Source organism: Moschus berezovskii, chromosome 14 (assembly GCF_049115385.1).
Source record: "Moschus berezovskii isolate FMDL1 chromosome 14, NW_MosBer_1.0, whole genome shotgun sequence".
NCBI classification, from domain to species: Eukaryota; Metazoa; Chordata; class Mammalia; order Artiodactyla; family Moschidae; genus Moschus; species Moschus berezovskii.
Window position 1 is genome coordinate 87861836 of NC_142473.1, and position 14862 is coordinate 87876697.

A 14862-nucleotide genomic window follows, 5' to 3' on the forward strand; every position below is an offset into this window, starting at 1 on the left:
TTATCATATGTTCTTGTTATACAAAATTATTGCTATATATTCCTCTTATATGTACACATACACACACACACACATATTGTTATTGTTGTCCAGTCACCCAGTCATGTCCGACTCTTTGTGACCCCATGGATTGCAGCACACCAGCCTCCCTGTCCTTCACCACCTCCTGGAGTTTGCCCAAGTTCAAGGTAAAAAAAATGGATAGTATTTCTTTCCATCCTATTTCCATTTCTTTATTCCTTTTAACCAGACATAGATTCACAACATATTCCATATAAAAACCAAGAATAATATTAATACTTACTAAAAGATGATGATAGATAAACTTTTCATAACTCTTCATATATAGTGAGATCTTAAAAATAGTAGTTTTGTTACTACCGAAAATCATGACATCTCCTATCATATCTCTTATCCCACCCAAATCTACTACTTCTCTCCTCATAACACATTTCACTTTGTATCATGCTGAACTTATATATGTTCATCAATTTACACGTATCATCAATTCTGTTAACCTGTAGACACTTTGACAACATGGTGCGATATCTCTATATACATTGGGTTTTTTATATACCTATGATTTTTAAACTGGAATATACTTGCTTTACAATGTAGTGTTAGTTTTATCTGTATGCATTTGAAGATTGCAACAAATAGTCACTAGCTAAGGAGGAACAAATGATAATTATAAAATTTCCTAAAAATTATCAGTAACAGCTTGGTGTGATCACTCACCTAGAGCCAGACATCTTGGAATATGAAGTCAAGTGGACCTTAGAAAGCATCACTACGAACAAAGCTAGTGGAGGTGATGGGATTCCAGTTGAGCTATTTCACATCCTGAAAGATGATGCTGTGAAAGTGCTGCACTCAATATGTCAGCAAATTTGGAAAACTCAGCAGTGGCCACAGGACTGGAAAAGGTCAGTCTTCATTCCAATCCCAAAGAAAGGCAGTGCCAAAGAATGCTCAAACTACCACACAATTGCACTCATCTCACACGCTAGTAAAGTCATGCTCAAAATTCTCCAAGCCAGGCTTCAGCAATATGTGAACCGTGAACTCCCAGATGTTCAAGCTGGTTTTAGAAAAGGCAGAGGAACCAGAGATCAAATGGCCAACATCCGCTGGATCATTGAAAAAGCAAGAGAGTTCCAGGAAAACATCTATTTCTGCTTTACTGACTATGCCAAAGCTTTTGACTGTGTGGATCACAATAAACTATGGAAAATTCTGAAAGAGATGGGAATACCAGACCACCTGACCTGCCTCTTGAGAAACCTATATGCAGGTCAGGAAGCAACAGTTAGAACTGGACATGGAACAACAGACTGGTTCCAAATAGAAAAAGGAGTATGTCAAGGCTGTATGTTGTCAACCTGCTTATTTAATTTATATGCAGAGTACATCATGAGGAACACTGGGCTGGAGAAAGCACAAGCTGGAATCAAGATTGCTGGGAGAAATATCAATAACCTCAGATATGCAGATGATACCACCCTTATGGCAGAAAGTGAAGAGGAACTCAAAAGCCTCTTGATGAAAGTGAAAGAGGAGAGTGAAAAAGTTGGTTTAAAGCTCAACATTCAGAAAATTAAGCTCATGGCATCCGGTCCCATCACTTCATGGGAAATAGATGGGGAAACAGTGGAAACACTGTCAGACTTTATTTTGGGGGGCTCCAAAATCACTGCAGATGCTGATTGCAGTCAGGAAATTAAAAGACGCTTACTCCTTGGAAGCAAAGTTATGACCAACCTAGATAGCATATTTAAAAACAGAGACATTACTTTGCCAACCAAGGTCCGTCTAGTCAAGGCTATGGTTTTTCCAGTGGTCATGTATGGATGTGAGAGTTGGACTGTGAAGAAAGCTGATCACTGAAGAATTGATGCTTTTGAACTGTGGTGTTGGAGAAGACTCTTGAGAGTTCCCTGGACTGCAAGGAGATCCAGCCAGTCCATCCTAAAGGAGATCAGTCCTGGGTGTTCATTGGAAAGACTGATGCTAAAGCTGAAACGCCAATACTTTGGCCACCTCATGCGAAGGGTTGACTCACTGGAAAAGACTCTGATGCTGGGAGGGATTGGGGGCGGGAGGAGATGGGGATGACAGAGAATGAGATGGCTGGATGGCATCACCAACTCGATGGACATGAGTTTGAGTGAACTCCGGGAGTTGGTGATGGACAGGGAGGCCTGGCGTGCTGCAATTCATGGGGTCTCAAAGAGTCGGACATGACTGAGAGATTGAACTGAACTGAACTGAAGAGCTTATGTAAAAATGCTGATGATACAAGTATCCCTCCCTGCTATATGAACACTCCACTCTTTTATCTTTCATCCACAGAAGAAAAGGGGCAGAGGAGCGCATACCTGAAACAACCTGGACCACCACTCAGAACTAGGCCACTGTCTCTACTGACTCCCCCAGACTAGAGCAAGTATCACATCAGTTATACAAGACGAATATGTTCTAGAAGTTTGCTGTACATGACTGTGGCGACAGTTAGCAGTACGGTATTGTGTACTTGGAACATTTGTTAAGAAGGGAGCTCTTACATTTCTGTTTTTACCTAAATAAAAAAATCATGATATCATTTGAGATTTGGATTTACAAAGTTTCAAGCTATCTTCCAATAGCAAATTTTAAATGTTTTAAAGAATTATTAAGTAAGCTATCTCATTAGTATAAAATAATTGCAATGACAAGTTATCTACACAAAATAATGGGCAGCAGATTTAAGAAATCCCTCAGAAAAAGCCAAGAGCAAGGAAACTGACTCATGGACAGCAACATTGCAATGAGAAGTAAATGACATCTTTTTTAAGTGAGAAGTCAGCAGAATATTTCCTAACATGCTTCCCTGGTGGCTCAGAGGTTAAAGCGTCTGCCTCCAATGCGGGAGACCCGGGTTCAATCCCTGGGTCGGGAAGATCCCCTGGAGAAGGAAACGGTAACCCACTCCAGTATTCTTGCCTGGAGAATCCCATGGATGGAGAAGCCTGGTAGGCTACAGTCCACGGGGTTGCGGAGAGTCGGACACGACTGAGCGATGGAACGAAACGGAATATAAAGTGAAGGTGGCTCAGTCATGTCCGACTCTTTGCAACCCCATGGGCTAAGCAGTCCATGGAATTCTCCAGGCCAGAATACTGGAGTGGGTAGCCTATCCCTTCTCCAGTGGATCTTCCTGACCCAGGAATGGAACCAGCGTTTCCTGAATTGCAGGCAGATTCTTTACCAGCTGAACTACCAGGGAAGCCCAATGAGAAACAGATGACATCTTTTTTAAACAAGAAGTCAGCAGAATACGAATATTAAACTTGTAGATTCTTAGGTCCACAATGGCTGGAGCCGTGTTTTATTTATCTTTGAATACAAAGATATGGTTTGAATACAGGAAAATACTTTAGACAGCTTCTGATATCAATAAATGTGTGTGAAATTAAAAATAGTAACATTTTAAAAATAAAATAAATAAAATAGGTTGTGTAAAGGTCACTACTTAACACAAATGCTTATTCCTTCCAAAAACAGGTTTACACAAAATGAATTTTTGAATGGCTTCACATATGATGATTTGAATGGATCACTAAACTGACTGCAATCTTAAAAATCTGGACAACTCCACCAATTGTAAACACTACAGCCACGTGGGAAAAGTTCTGAATTGCATTCACAGTGTTTCAGAAGAAAACAAGATAAACAGCTGAGCACTTTCATATGAAGTAGCTTCAGACAAAACAGACAGAAAGAGGATGAGTCCATGGGGCTGGGAAACGGCACCAGGGTGGAAGAATTTATTTTCCTCGGCCTGACCCAGAATCAAGAGCTGAGCCTGGTCTTATTTCTCTTCCTCCTTCTGGTGTACGTCTCCACTCTGCTGGGAAACCTCCTCATCATGGTCACGGTCACCTGGGACTCTCGCCTTCACACCCCCATGTACTTTCTGCTCCGGAATCTATCTGTTGCCGACATCTGCTTTTCCTCCATCACAGCCCCCAAGGTCCTGGCGGACCTTCTGGCCCAGAGAAAGGCCATCTCCTTCAATGGCTGCTTCACCCAGATGTTTTTCTTCCATCTTATTGGAGGGGTGGATGTATTTTCTTTGTCAGTGATGGCCTTTGACCGCTACGTGGCTATCTCCAAGCCCCTGCACTACATGACCGTCATGAGTTGGGGGCGGTGCACTGCCCTCATCATGGCCTCCTGGGCAGGGGGCTTCGTCCACTCCATCGTGCAGATCTCCCTGTTGCTCCCCCTCCCCTTCTGTGGACCCAACGTCCTGGACACTTTCTACTGCGACGTCCCCCAGGTCCTCACACTCACCTGCACTGACACGGCTATCCTTGAGCTCCTGATGATTTCCAACAATGGCCTGCTCACCACCCTGTGGTTCTTCTTCCTCCTTGTATCATACATGGTCATATTATTACTAATAAGGTCTCAGGCCGGGGAGGGCAGGGGGAAAGCCATCTCCACCTGCACTGCCCACATCACGGTGGTCACCCTGCACTTCGTGCCCTGCATCTACGTCTACGCCCGGCCCTTCTCCGCCCTCCCCACCAATAAGGCCATCTCTGTGACCTTCACTGTCATCTCCCCTCTGCTGAACCCCCTGATCTACACCCTGAGGAACCAGGAGATGAAGGCAGCCATGCAGAGACTGAGGGGAAGACTCAGGCCTTCTGACAGGGTGTAGACTGGTCGCCCACTCCATTTCACCACCTTTGAAAGTCTTTGTGCATCAATAATCTGTTTTTATTAAAGGATTTCTGATTAATTATTAAAGTCTACTAAGATACATTGTTGTTGCTGTTATTGTTGTTTAGTCACTAAGTCATGTCCTACACTTTAGGACCCCATGGACTATAGACCACCAGGCTCCTCTGTCCATGGGATTCTCCAGGCAAGAATACTGAAGTATTCACACCCCCATGAATACTGAAGTATTCACACCCACCTCCATTTCCTACTCCAGACAATCTTCCCAACCCAAGGATCAAACCTGCATCTCCTTCATTGGCAGGCAGATTCTTTACCTCTGAGCCACCAAGAAAGCCCCACTAAGAAACATGTGACTTACACATGTTCTGATCAGCATGCAATCATAATTTTAAAATGGATTTTATGTTACAAAAGAAGAAGAGAAATTGAGTAGTTAGCTAGAGAAATTAATGTCACTTTACAGCCTTGGAAGAAATAAAGAAAATAGAATCCAATACACTCAGATAATTTTATCACACTGGATAGCTGTGGGGTTTTTTCAGCTCTATTGAGCTGCAATTGACAAATACAAATGGCATATATTTAAGATGTACAACTTGATATTTGGATAAACATGAATATTGTGAAATGGTCACTGCAGCAAAATGGGTTATGGCGGGGTCTCACCTGCTGACTCTTACAACTGCATGGGCGTCTACACTGATCCAAACAATTTTTTCAATTAAAAAAAAAGCAAAATCTATACCCAGACATTCCCTCTGCATTCCTACACTGTTCACAGGAAGGGAGATGAGACACATTAGAAAATAACACAGTTTGTGCATTAGTATTCTATCAGGTTTTCACATTTTGAGGAAATAAATATATCCAGAAGAAGTTCCTCCTCTGACTTTAGACTATGAATAAATTAAGTAATTATTTGCTGAAGGTCTTCCTTTCCAAACCTCACACTTTAGTGGTTGAAGGCAGGTGCCTTGAAGTTAGCACAGCTTGAATTAGAATATGTATGTCACTGAGGAGTTCTGTCTGAGCCACCAAGGAAAGTGGCCGAGAGGAGCTACCCCACATCCAAAGTCAGGAGCAGCGGCTGCGCTTTGCTGGAGCAGACGTGAAGAGATACCCCACGTCCAAGGTAAGAGAAACCCAAGTAAGACGGTAGGTGCTGACGGGGGCATCAGAGGGCAGACAGACTAAAATCACAATCACAGAAAACTAGCCAATCTGTTGACATGGACCACAGCCTTGTCAAACTCAATGAAACTAAGTCATGCCGTGTGGGGCCACCCAAGACAGACGGATCATGGTGGAGAGGTCTGACAGAATGTGGTCTACTGGAGAAGGGAATGGCAAACCACTTCAGTATTCTTGCCTTGAGAACCCCATGAACAGTATGAAAAGGCAAAATGATAGGATACGGAAAGATGAACTCCCCAGATCAGTAGGTACCCAAATTGCTACTGGAGATCAGTGGAGAAATAACTCCAGAAAGAATGAAGGGATAGAGCCAAAGCAATAACAACACCCAGTTGTGGATGTGACTGGTGACAGAAGCAAGGTTCAATGTTGTAAAGAGCAATATTGCATAGGAACCTGGAATGTTAGGTCCATGAATCAAGGCAAATTGGAAGTGGTCAAACAGGAGATGGCAAGAGTGAACATCAACATTCTAGGAGTCAATTAACTAAAATGGACTGGATTGGGTGAATTTAACTCAGATGACCATTATATCTACTACTGTGGGCAGCAATCCCTTAGAAGAAATGGAGTAGCCATCATGGTCAACAAAAGAGTCCAAAATGCAGTACTTGGATGCAGTCTCAAAAACAACAGAATGATCTCTATTCATTTCCAAGGCAAACCAACCAATATCATTGTAATCCAAATCTATGCCCTGACCAGTAATGCTAAAGAAGCTGAAATTGAACAGTTCTATGAAGACCTACAAGACCTTCTAGAACTAACACCCAAAAAAGATGTCCTTTTCATTGTAGGGAATTGGAATGCAAAATTAGGAAGTCAAGAAACACCTGGAATAACAGGTAAATTTGACCTTGGAGTATGGAATGAAGCAGGGCAAAGGCTAATAGAGTTCTGCTAAGGGAACGCACTGGTCATAGCAAACACCCTCTTCCAACAACACAAGAGAAGACTCTACATAAGGACATCACCAAATGGTCGACACTAAAATCAGATTGATTATGTTCTTTGCAGCCAAAGATGGAGAAGCTCTATACAGTCAGCAAAAACAAGACTGGGAGTGACTGTGTCTTAGATCATGAACTCCTTATTGCCAAATTCAGTCTGAAATTGAAGAAAGTGGAGAAAACCACTAGACCATTCAGATATGACCTAAATCAAATCCCTTATGACTATACAGTGGAAGTGAGAAATAGATTTAAGGGACTAGATGGACAGAGTGCCTGATGAACTATTGACGGAGGTTTGTGACATTGTACAGGAGACAGGGATCAAGACCATCCCTAAGAAAAAGAAATGCAAAAAAGCAAAATGGCTGTTTGAGGAGGCCTTACAAATTGTTGTGAAAAGGAGAGAAGTGAAAAGCAAAAAAGAAAATGAAAGATATACCCATTTGAATGCAGAGTTCCAAAGAATAGCAAGGAGAGATAAGAAAGCCTTCCTCAGTGATCAATGGAAAGAAATAGAGGAAAACAATAGAATAGGAAAGACTAGAGATATCTTCAAGAAAATTAGGGATACCAAGGGAACATTTCATGCAAAGATGGGCACAATAAAGGACAGAAATGGTATGGACCTAACAGAAGCAGAAGATATTAAGGAGAGGTGGCAAGAATACACAGAAGAACTGTACAAAAAAGATCTTCACGACCCAGAATATCACGATGGTGTGATCACTTACCTAGAGCCAGACATCCTGGAATGTGAAGTCAAATGGGCCTTAGGAAGCATCACTATGAACAAAGCTAGTGGAGGTGATGGGATTCCAGGTGAGCTATTTCAAAGTGAAAGTGCTGCACTCAATATGTCAGCAGATTTGGCAAACTCAGCAGTGGCCACAGGACTGGAAAAGGTCAATTTTCATTCCAATCCCAAAGAAAGGCAATGCCAAAGAATACTCAAACTACTGCACGATTGCATTCATCTCACACACTAGTAAAGGAATGCTCAAAATTCTCCAAGCCAGGCTTCAGCAATACATGAACCGTGAACTTCCAGATGTTCAAGCTGGTTTTAGAAAAGGCAGAGGAACCAGAGATCAAATTGCCAACATCTGGTGGATCATTGAAAAAGCAAGAGAATTCCAGAAAAACATCTATTTCTGCTTTATTGACTATGCCAAAGCCTTTGACTGTGTGGATCACAATAAACTATGGAAAATTCTGAAAGAGATGGGAATACCAGACCACCTGATCTGCCTCTTGAGAAATCCGTATGCAGGTCAAGAAGCAATAGTTAGAACTGGACATGGAAAAACAAACTTGTTCAAAATAGGTAAAGGAGTACATCAAGGCTGTATATTGTCACCCTGCTTATTTAACTTATATGAAGAGTACATCATGAGAAATGCTGGGCTGGAGGAAGCACAAGCTGGAATCAAGATTGCTGGGAGAAATATCAATAACCTCAGATACGCAGATGACACCATCCTGATGGCAGAAAACAAAGAACTGAAGAGTCTCTTGATGAACGTAAAAGAGGAGAGTGAAAATGTTGGATTAAAGCTCAACATTCAGAAAATTAAGCTCATGGCATCTGGTCCCATCACTTCATGGGAAATATATGGGGAAACAGTGGCTGACCATATTTTTCTGGGCTCCAAAATCACAGCAGATGGTGATTGCAGCATGAAATTAAAAGACGCTTACTCCTTGGAAGGAAAGTTATGACCTACCTAGACAGTATTTTGAAAAGCAGAGACATTACTTTGTCAAAAAAAATCCGTCTAGTCAAGGCTATGGTTTTTCCAGTGGTCATGTATGGATGTGAGAGTTGGACTGTGAAGAAAGCTGATCGCTGGACACGACTGAGCGACTGAACTGAACTGAACTGAACTGATTCAAGGTTGCTTTTGTCCTTTAACAATAAAGCAGTAATTCAGACGTTCAAAAAAAAAGAAAAGAAAGCTGAGCACCGAAAAATTGATGCTTTTGAACTGTGGTGTTGAAGAAGACCCTTGAGAGTCCCTTGGACTGCAAGGAGATCCAACCAGTCCATCCTAAAGGAAATCAGTCCTGAATATTCATTGGAAGGACTGATGCTGAAGCTGAAACTCCAATGCTTTGGCTACCTGATGCAAAGAGCTGACTCATTTGAAAAGACCCTGATGCTGGGAAAGATTGAGGGCAGGAGGAGAAGGGGATGACAGAGGATGAGATGGTTGGATGGCATCACTGACTCGATGGACATGAGTTTGGGTGGACTCCGGGAGTTGGTGATGGACAAGGAGGCCTGGCGTGTTGCGGTTCATGGGGTCACAAAGAGTCAGACATGACTAGCGACTGAACTGAACTGAGGAGTTGTGTCACCTCACGGAAAGTCCTCACTGTGACCTTCCTCTGAAGCCCTGGCACTGACCACCGTCCACTGTCTCCTTTAGCACCCAGTGCTGGGCTCCAAGCCAGCACTCAGGATGCTGTTTCCCATTCCTGATTCTCTTTACGCTGTTTATGGTTTTGTTCCCAGCACCTGACAGAGCAAGCAGACTATAGAAAACACTTATAAAAATTGCTGAATTAAAAAAAACAATGGGACTTCCCTGGTGGCACAGTGGATCAGAATCTGTCTGCCAGTACAGGAAGCATCGGTTCAGTCCCTGGTCCGGGAAGATTCCACACACCATGGAGCAACTAAGCCCATACACCACAACTACTGGAGCCCACACCCAGAGCCTGGAAGCCACGACAAGAGAAGCCACCATGATAAGAAGCCCGCACACCGCAGCCAAAGGTAGCCCTCCCGCTATGCACCTGGAGAAAGCCCAAGCAGAGCAGCGAAGACCCAGGGCAGCCAAAAATAAACAAATTAAATTTTAAAACTAAAAGTCCAATAAGTGAATATTGCCTCTCAGTCACTTTTTCGCTGCTCAGATCTTTGGAGAATAGGTTAAGAAAACAACTGACTCTTTTTTAATGTCCTGACAACCTGACTTCCTAAAACAGACAGAAACCTTTGAAGCTGCTTCAGACGATTCACATTCACTTTAAAGAGTTGGGATGAAGTGGAAAACGTATTTCCATATATTTTTCTATATTTTTCCACATATTTTTCCATATATCCATATTTCATTTGTTTACTGCTTACAGGTGATGGGAGGGTTTTTGTTTCTCTCCTTTTCTGGAGATAAATTTTAGGTCTTAAAATTTTTCAAATTAGAAAAATGTTCACGGTGTGATATAACTATCAGCCCACAAAGCAGACGTGCAAAAACCCTGAGTTTGGGGTGGGAGATGTGCCCAGAGTATCCAAGAAACAGCGAGAAAGACTTTGTGATCAGATGAGAGAAAGCAAGGAGAGGGGTAGACACTGAGGTCAGAGAGAGCCGGGTCCTAAGATCAGCTCACCAGGACTTCTCAAACCATTGGAAGGACTTTGGCTCGATGGATGTGAGGTTGAGTGAACTCCAGGAGTTGGTGATGGACACGGAGGCCTGGCGTGCTGCGATTCATGGGGTCGCACGGAGTCGGACACGACTGAGCGACTGAACTGGACTGAACTGAAGGATTTTGGCTGGCAAAGTACGTAAGATGAGCTGCACTTGGAGGACTTTGAAAAATGGACTAATTATGCAAGTTTTAATGGGATTGTAGGTGCTTCTGTTTTGAACAGACTAAAGAGGGTTGAGGACAGAAACACGGAGAGAGGTTAAGAAGTTACTACAGAGAAACAATGAAGACGCGACTTCGGGTAGTCGTGGTGGAGGGAGTAAGATTGTTGAAAGTCTCTGAAGGTCAAGCAAGTAGGATTTGCTGATGGAGCCCATGTAGACCTTACGAGAACTCCATCATCCACTTTGGTCATCACCTTGCCGAGCCCTCCTTCACTCTCACCTACGTGACCCTTCCGATCCAAGGGCTCCTGCCAACACCTGTGTCACACTTCAGCAATCTCCCTGCAAGGGAGAAACTGCCTGAGGAAATTCACAATCTTTAAAGACAAACATTTATTTCCCTATAAGAAAATTACAAAGGAAACCATTAGGGTAAGGAGGCATCGTGGCCAACCTGACCTAACAGGATTCTTGCTGAAGGCAGCCAGGGTGATCAGACATCACCTAGGAGGTGGTGGAGGATGAGAAAGCTGATTGGACGAAGAAGGTGATCAGATCGGGAGGGTGGGGAATTATGACTAAAGTAGCAGGATTTTTGCTAAAACTGGACAATGCAGAGACAAACATTTGGAGGTCCAAAGGTGGAAAGTTTATTGAAAAATTCAGGGGAGACTATGCAGTATTTGGTCAAGGAGAGAATCTTTACCACTGCTGGAAAATTTTAGACCCCAAACAAATGTGTGTTTCAAAGTGTATGTGCCTGCATGAAAAGATGTTCAGCATTCTAGTTATTAGACAAATGCAAATTAAAGCTACAATGAGATATCACCTCACACCAGTCAAAATTGCTATCATCAAAAAATCCACAAACAGTAAATGTTGGAAAGAAGGGAACCCTCCTACACTATTGGTGGGAATGTAAATTGGCACAGCCACTGTGGGGAACAATACGGAGGTTCCTTAAAAAACTAAGATAGAGCTACCATATGACCCAACAATCCCACTGCTGCTGCTGCTGCTGCGTCACTTCAGTTGTGTACGACTCTGTGCGACCCCATAGACGGCAGCCAACCAGGCTCCCCTGTCCCTGGGATTCTCCAGGCAAGAGTACTGGAGTGGGGTTCTATTGCCTTCTCCGAACAATCCCACTAGTAGGCACATATCTGGAGTAAAACATGGTCCAAAAGGATACATGCACCCCCAGTGTTCACTGCAGCACTGTTTACAATCGCCAAGACATGGAAGCAACCTAAATGTCCATTGACAGATGAACATTATCCTTAGAAGATGTGGTACATATATACAATGGAATGGTACTCGGTCATCAGAAAGAATGAAACAATGCCATCTGCAGCAACATGGATGGACCTAGAGATTGTCATACTGAGTCAAGTCAGACAGAGAAGCAGAAACATGAAATCCCTAATGTGCAGAATCTAAAAAGGTTTGATACAAATGAACTTAATTACAAAACAGAAATAGACTCATAGACTTAGGGACCAACTTCTGGTTGCCAGAGGGGGAAGGATGGGAGGAGAGTTAGGGAGTTTGGGATGGATAGGTACACACGGCTGTGCTTAAAATGAATAACAAACAAAGGCATACTGTACAGCACCTGGAACTCTGCTCAATGCTATGTGGCAGACTGGATGGGAGGGGAGTTTGGGGGAGAATGGATCCATGCATACGTGTGTCTGAGTCCCTTTGCTGTCCCCCTGAAACTACCACCACAGTGTTAATCGGCTATACTCCAATACAAAATACACAGTTTGATAACAAAGTATATGTGCCTGAATAGCTTTTTAATTACTCCCACTGAAACCACCTCTCCATCAGCAGAATATTTCCAGAGCCACATCCATCTGCTTTTCCTGTGATAATTCTCACAGTGGCTTGGGAATTAAGGAACTGGTAAATATGGTGTGGCACTGTGTCGCAGCATGGAAAAGTCAAGAAAATGTGATTCCTTGTGTCTGCCCTTTTCCTCATAAAGATGGAAGCCCCTGAAATCACTGGCGTTCAGAGGGGTATTTAACAGAATTTTCTGAAGCTGAGTGATTCGTGTGAATGTTCTTTAGGATGTCGGAGACCTGGAAAGGAGATTGGAAATTTTAGGTAAGATGTACAGCTCTACCTGGGTTTCCCAGGAGACCCTCGTGGTAAGGAACCTGCCTGCCAATGCAGGAGACATAATGGGTGCAGGTTCAACCCCTGAGTCAGGAAGATCCCCTGGAGGAGGGTGTGACAACTCACTCCAGTATTCTTGCCTGGAGAATCTCACGGACAGAGGAGCCCGGTGGGCTACAGTCCAGAGGTTCACAGAGTCGACACAACTGAAGCAACTTAGCACACACACAACTCTACGCGGGTATGTACATCTGTGATGTCGGCGTGTTTATGCAAAAGAGGGAGAAAAAAGGAAATTTAGATTTAATTGTTAATATTTATAAACATATTGTAACTACAAATGATAAGTGCACAAGATCCCAGTGTACCCAGAGTCAGAGCAGCACAGAAAGAAATGTTAACAAAAAGACATTGCAAGACGAGAGACATGAAAGCGAGCTCAGTTTGGAATTGGGAAAAAGCACCTTTTGTTTTCTGGCACCTCTTAAGCTGTACAAAGGAGAGATTTTCCTTATGCTAAATTTAAAATGAAAGAGAAAAATAAAATAGTTACAACCCTCAAGGAAATGGAAAGAATTGTACAATGATGAACATCTGCATATCTTTTCTTACATTCACAAGAAAAAAGAAAAGGTATAGCAATGATTTTCTTTCCTGCATCCTTCCAGGTGTACCTGTTTCCATCTCTTCATTCCCACCAAACTTCCCACTCGCAAGCAGCTTTCATCATCCAAATGGTCCCCGAGAGTCAGAGCTCCCTTTCTCTCCATTCCTACATGCCCCAAATGTAAATGCCACCTCCTCCATGCAGGATCCCCTGAGCCTCTCAAGGAGAAATCACCCTTTCCTCACACACAGCTCTTCGTCTGTCTTTCGATGATCCCCATCACGGCCTTACTGTTAGATTTCAATTGTCTTTCCACTGGTTTAGGGTTACACTGTTTTCTCACAATTAGCATAGAACTCTGCCAATTTTCCTTTAATATTTGCTAAATAATCAGATGGATTCAAAATAGCAAAAAGGTGGAGCAGCAGCTGGAGGACGCTGTCTGAATTATCAAAGGTTGTTGGTGAACATGCTGTTCCTTACTGATAAATGGGCTGACCTCAGGGCCTGAGGTAACTTCTACCCTCCTGTGCAGACCATAGTCTGTTATTTACTTGGGGGACCCTGTGGAAGGCTTCTGTAGGTAGGATGGAATCTCTCAATCTCTCTAGCAACTATATGGAGTTGGTTTTTGCTGGTAACCATTTCCTCTCTTTTTAAACTGGTCAGGATTGATAGCTCAGCTACCACTTTGTTCAATACACTCACTTACCGATAAGCCTCTTGTATTAAGGTTACTTAACAGAGTCCCAATCATCGTATAGTCAAAGCTATGGCTTTGCCAGTAGTCATGTATGAATGTGAGGGTTGGACCATAAAGGCTGAGCGCCAAGGAATTGATGTTTCAGATTGTGGTGTTGGAGAAGACTCTTGAGAGTCTCTTGGACTGCAAGGAGATTGAACCAGTCCATCCTGAAGGAAATCAACCCTGAATATTCATTGGAAGGGCTGATGCTGAAGTTGAAGCTCTAATACTTTGGCCACCTGATGTGAAGAGCTGACTCATTGGAAAGACCTTGATGCTGGGAAAGATTGAGGGCAGGAGGATAAGGGGACAACAGAGGATGAGATGGCTGGATAGTATCACCGACTCAATGGATGTGAGTCTGAGAAAGCTCCAGGAGATGGTGAAGGACAGGCAAGCCTGGCGTGCTGCCATCCATGGAGTCGCAGAGAGGAGGACATGACTGAGAGAGAGACTGAGCCACAGCAAGCCTGAGAGCTGAGACCGCTGCAGAAGTTAATTCCCTTAATCCTCCTAAGCTCCCTGGGAGGCGGGTATTACAACCCCTATTCCACAGATGAAGTGGAGACTCAGTAGGTCTTATTCACATGAATCACACAGGGGCAAAACCAGAACTTGGGAACCTGTGATTCTCTGTGCAGACACCCTGCCCCAGCCTTCTCTGGTCTGCTAAGATGAGGTCCGACCAGAAGCCCAAACAAGCAAGCCATCTTCTTAGGCCAAACACTGCCGCCACCTTCTGGGTCACTCTGGTTGCCACAGAAAGAAAAACAGCCTTCTATTTGTCTCAAAGCAGGATGTTCTAATGAAGCTGTAAAATACATGTTCTTGGACATATTTAGCTCCTCCAAGAGATGGTGAGTTTATTTAAAGACGCTGTGTGTCCCTATTATATTTAAAACA

General features: G+C 43.3%; 1 protein-coding gene across 1 annotated transcript; it reads left to right on the plus strand.

Annotated features, from left to right (window-relative positions):
- The first annotated feature begins 3772 nt into the window (after nucleotides 1-3772).
- Nucleotides 3773-4708, plus strand: LOC129554197 (olfactory receptor 4D11-like). Its single transcript, XM_055422806.2, has one exon. The coding sequence runs from the start codon at nucleotides 3773-3775 to the stop codon at nucleotides 4706-4708; it is 936 nt and encodes a 311-aa protein (XP_055278781.2).
- The last annotated feature ends 10154 nt before the right edge of the window (nucleotides 4709-14862 follow it).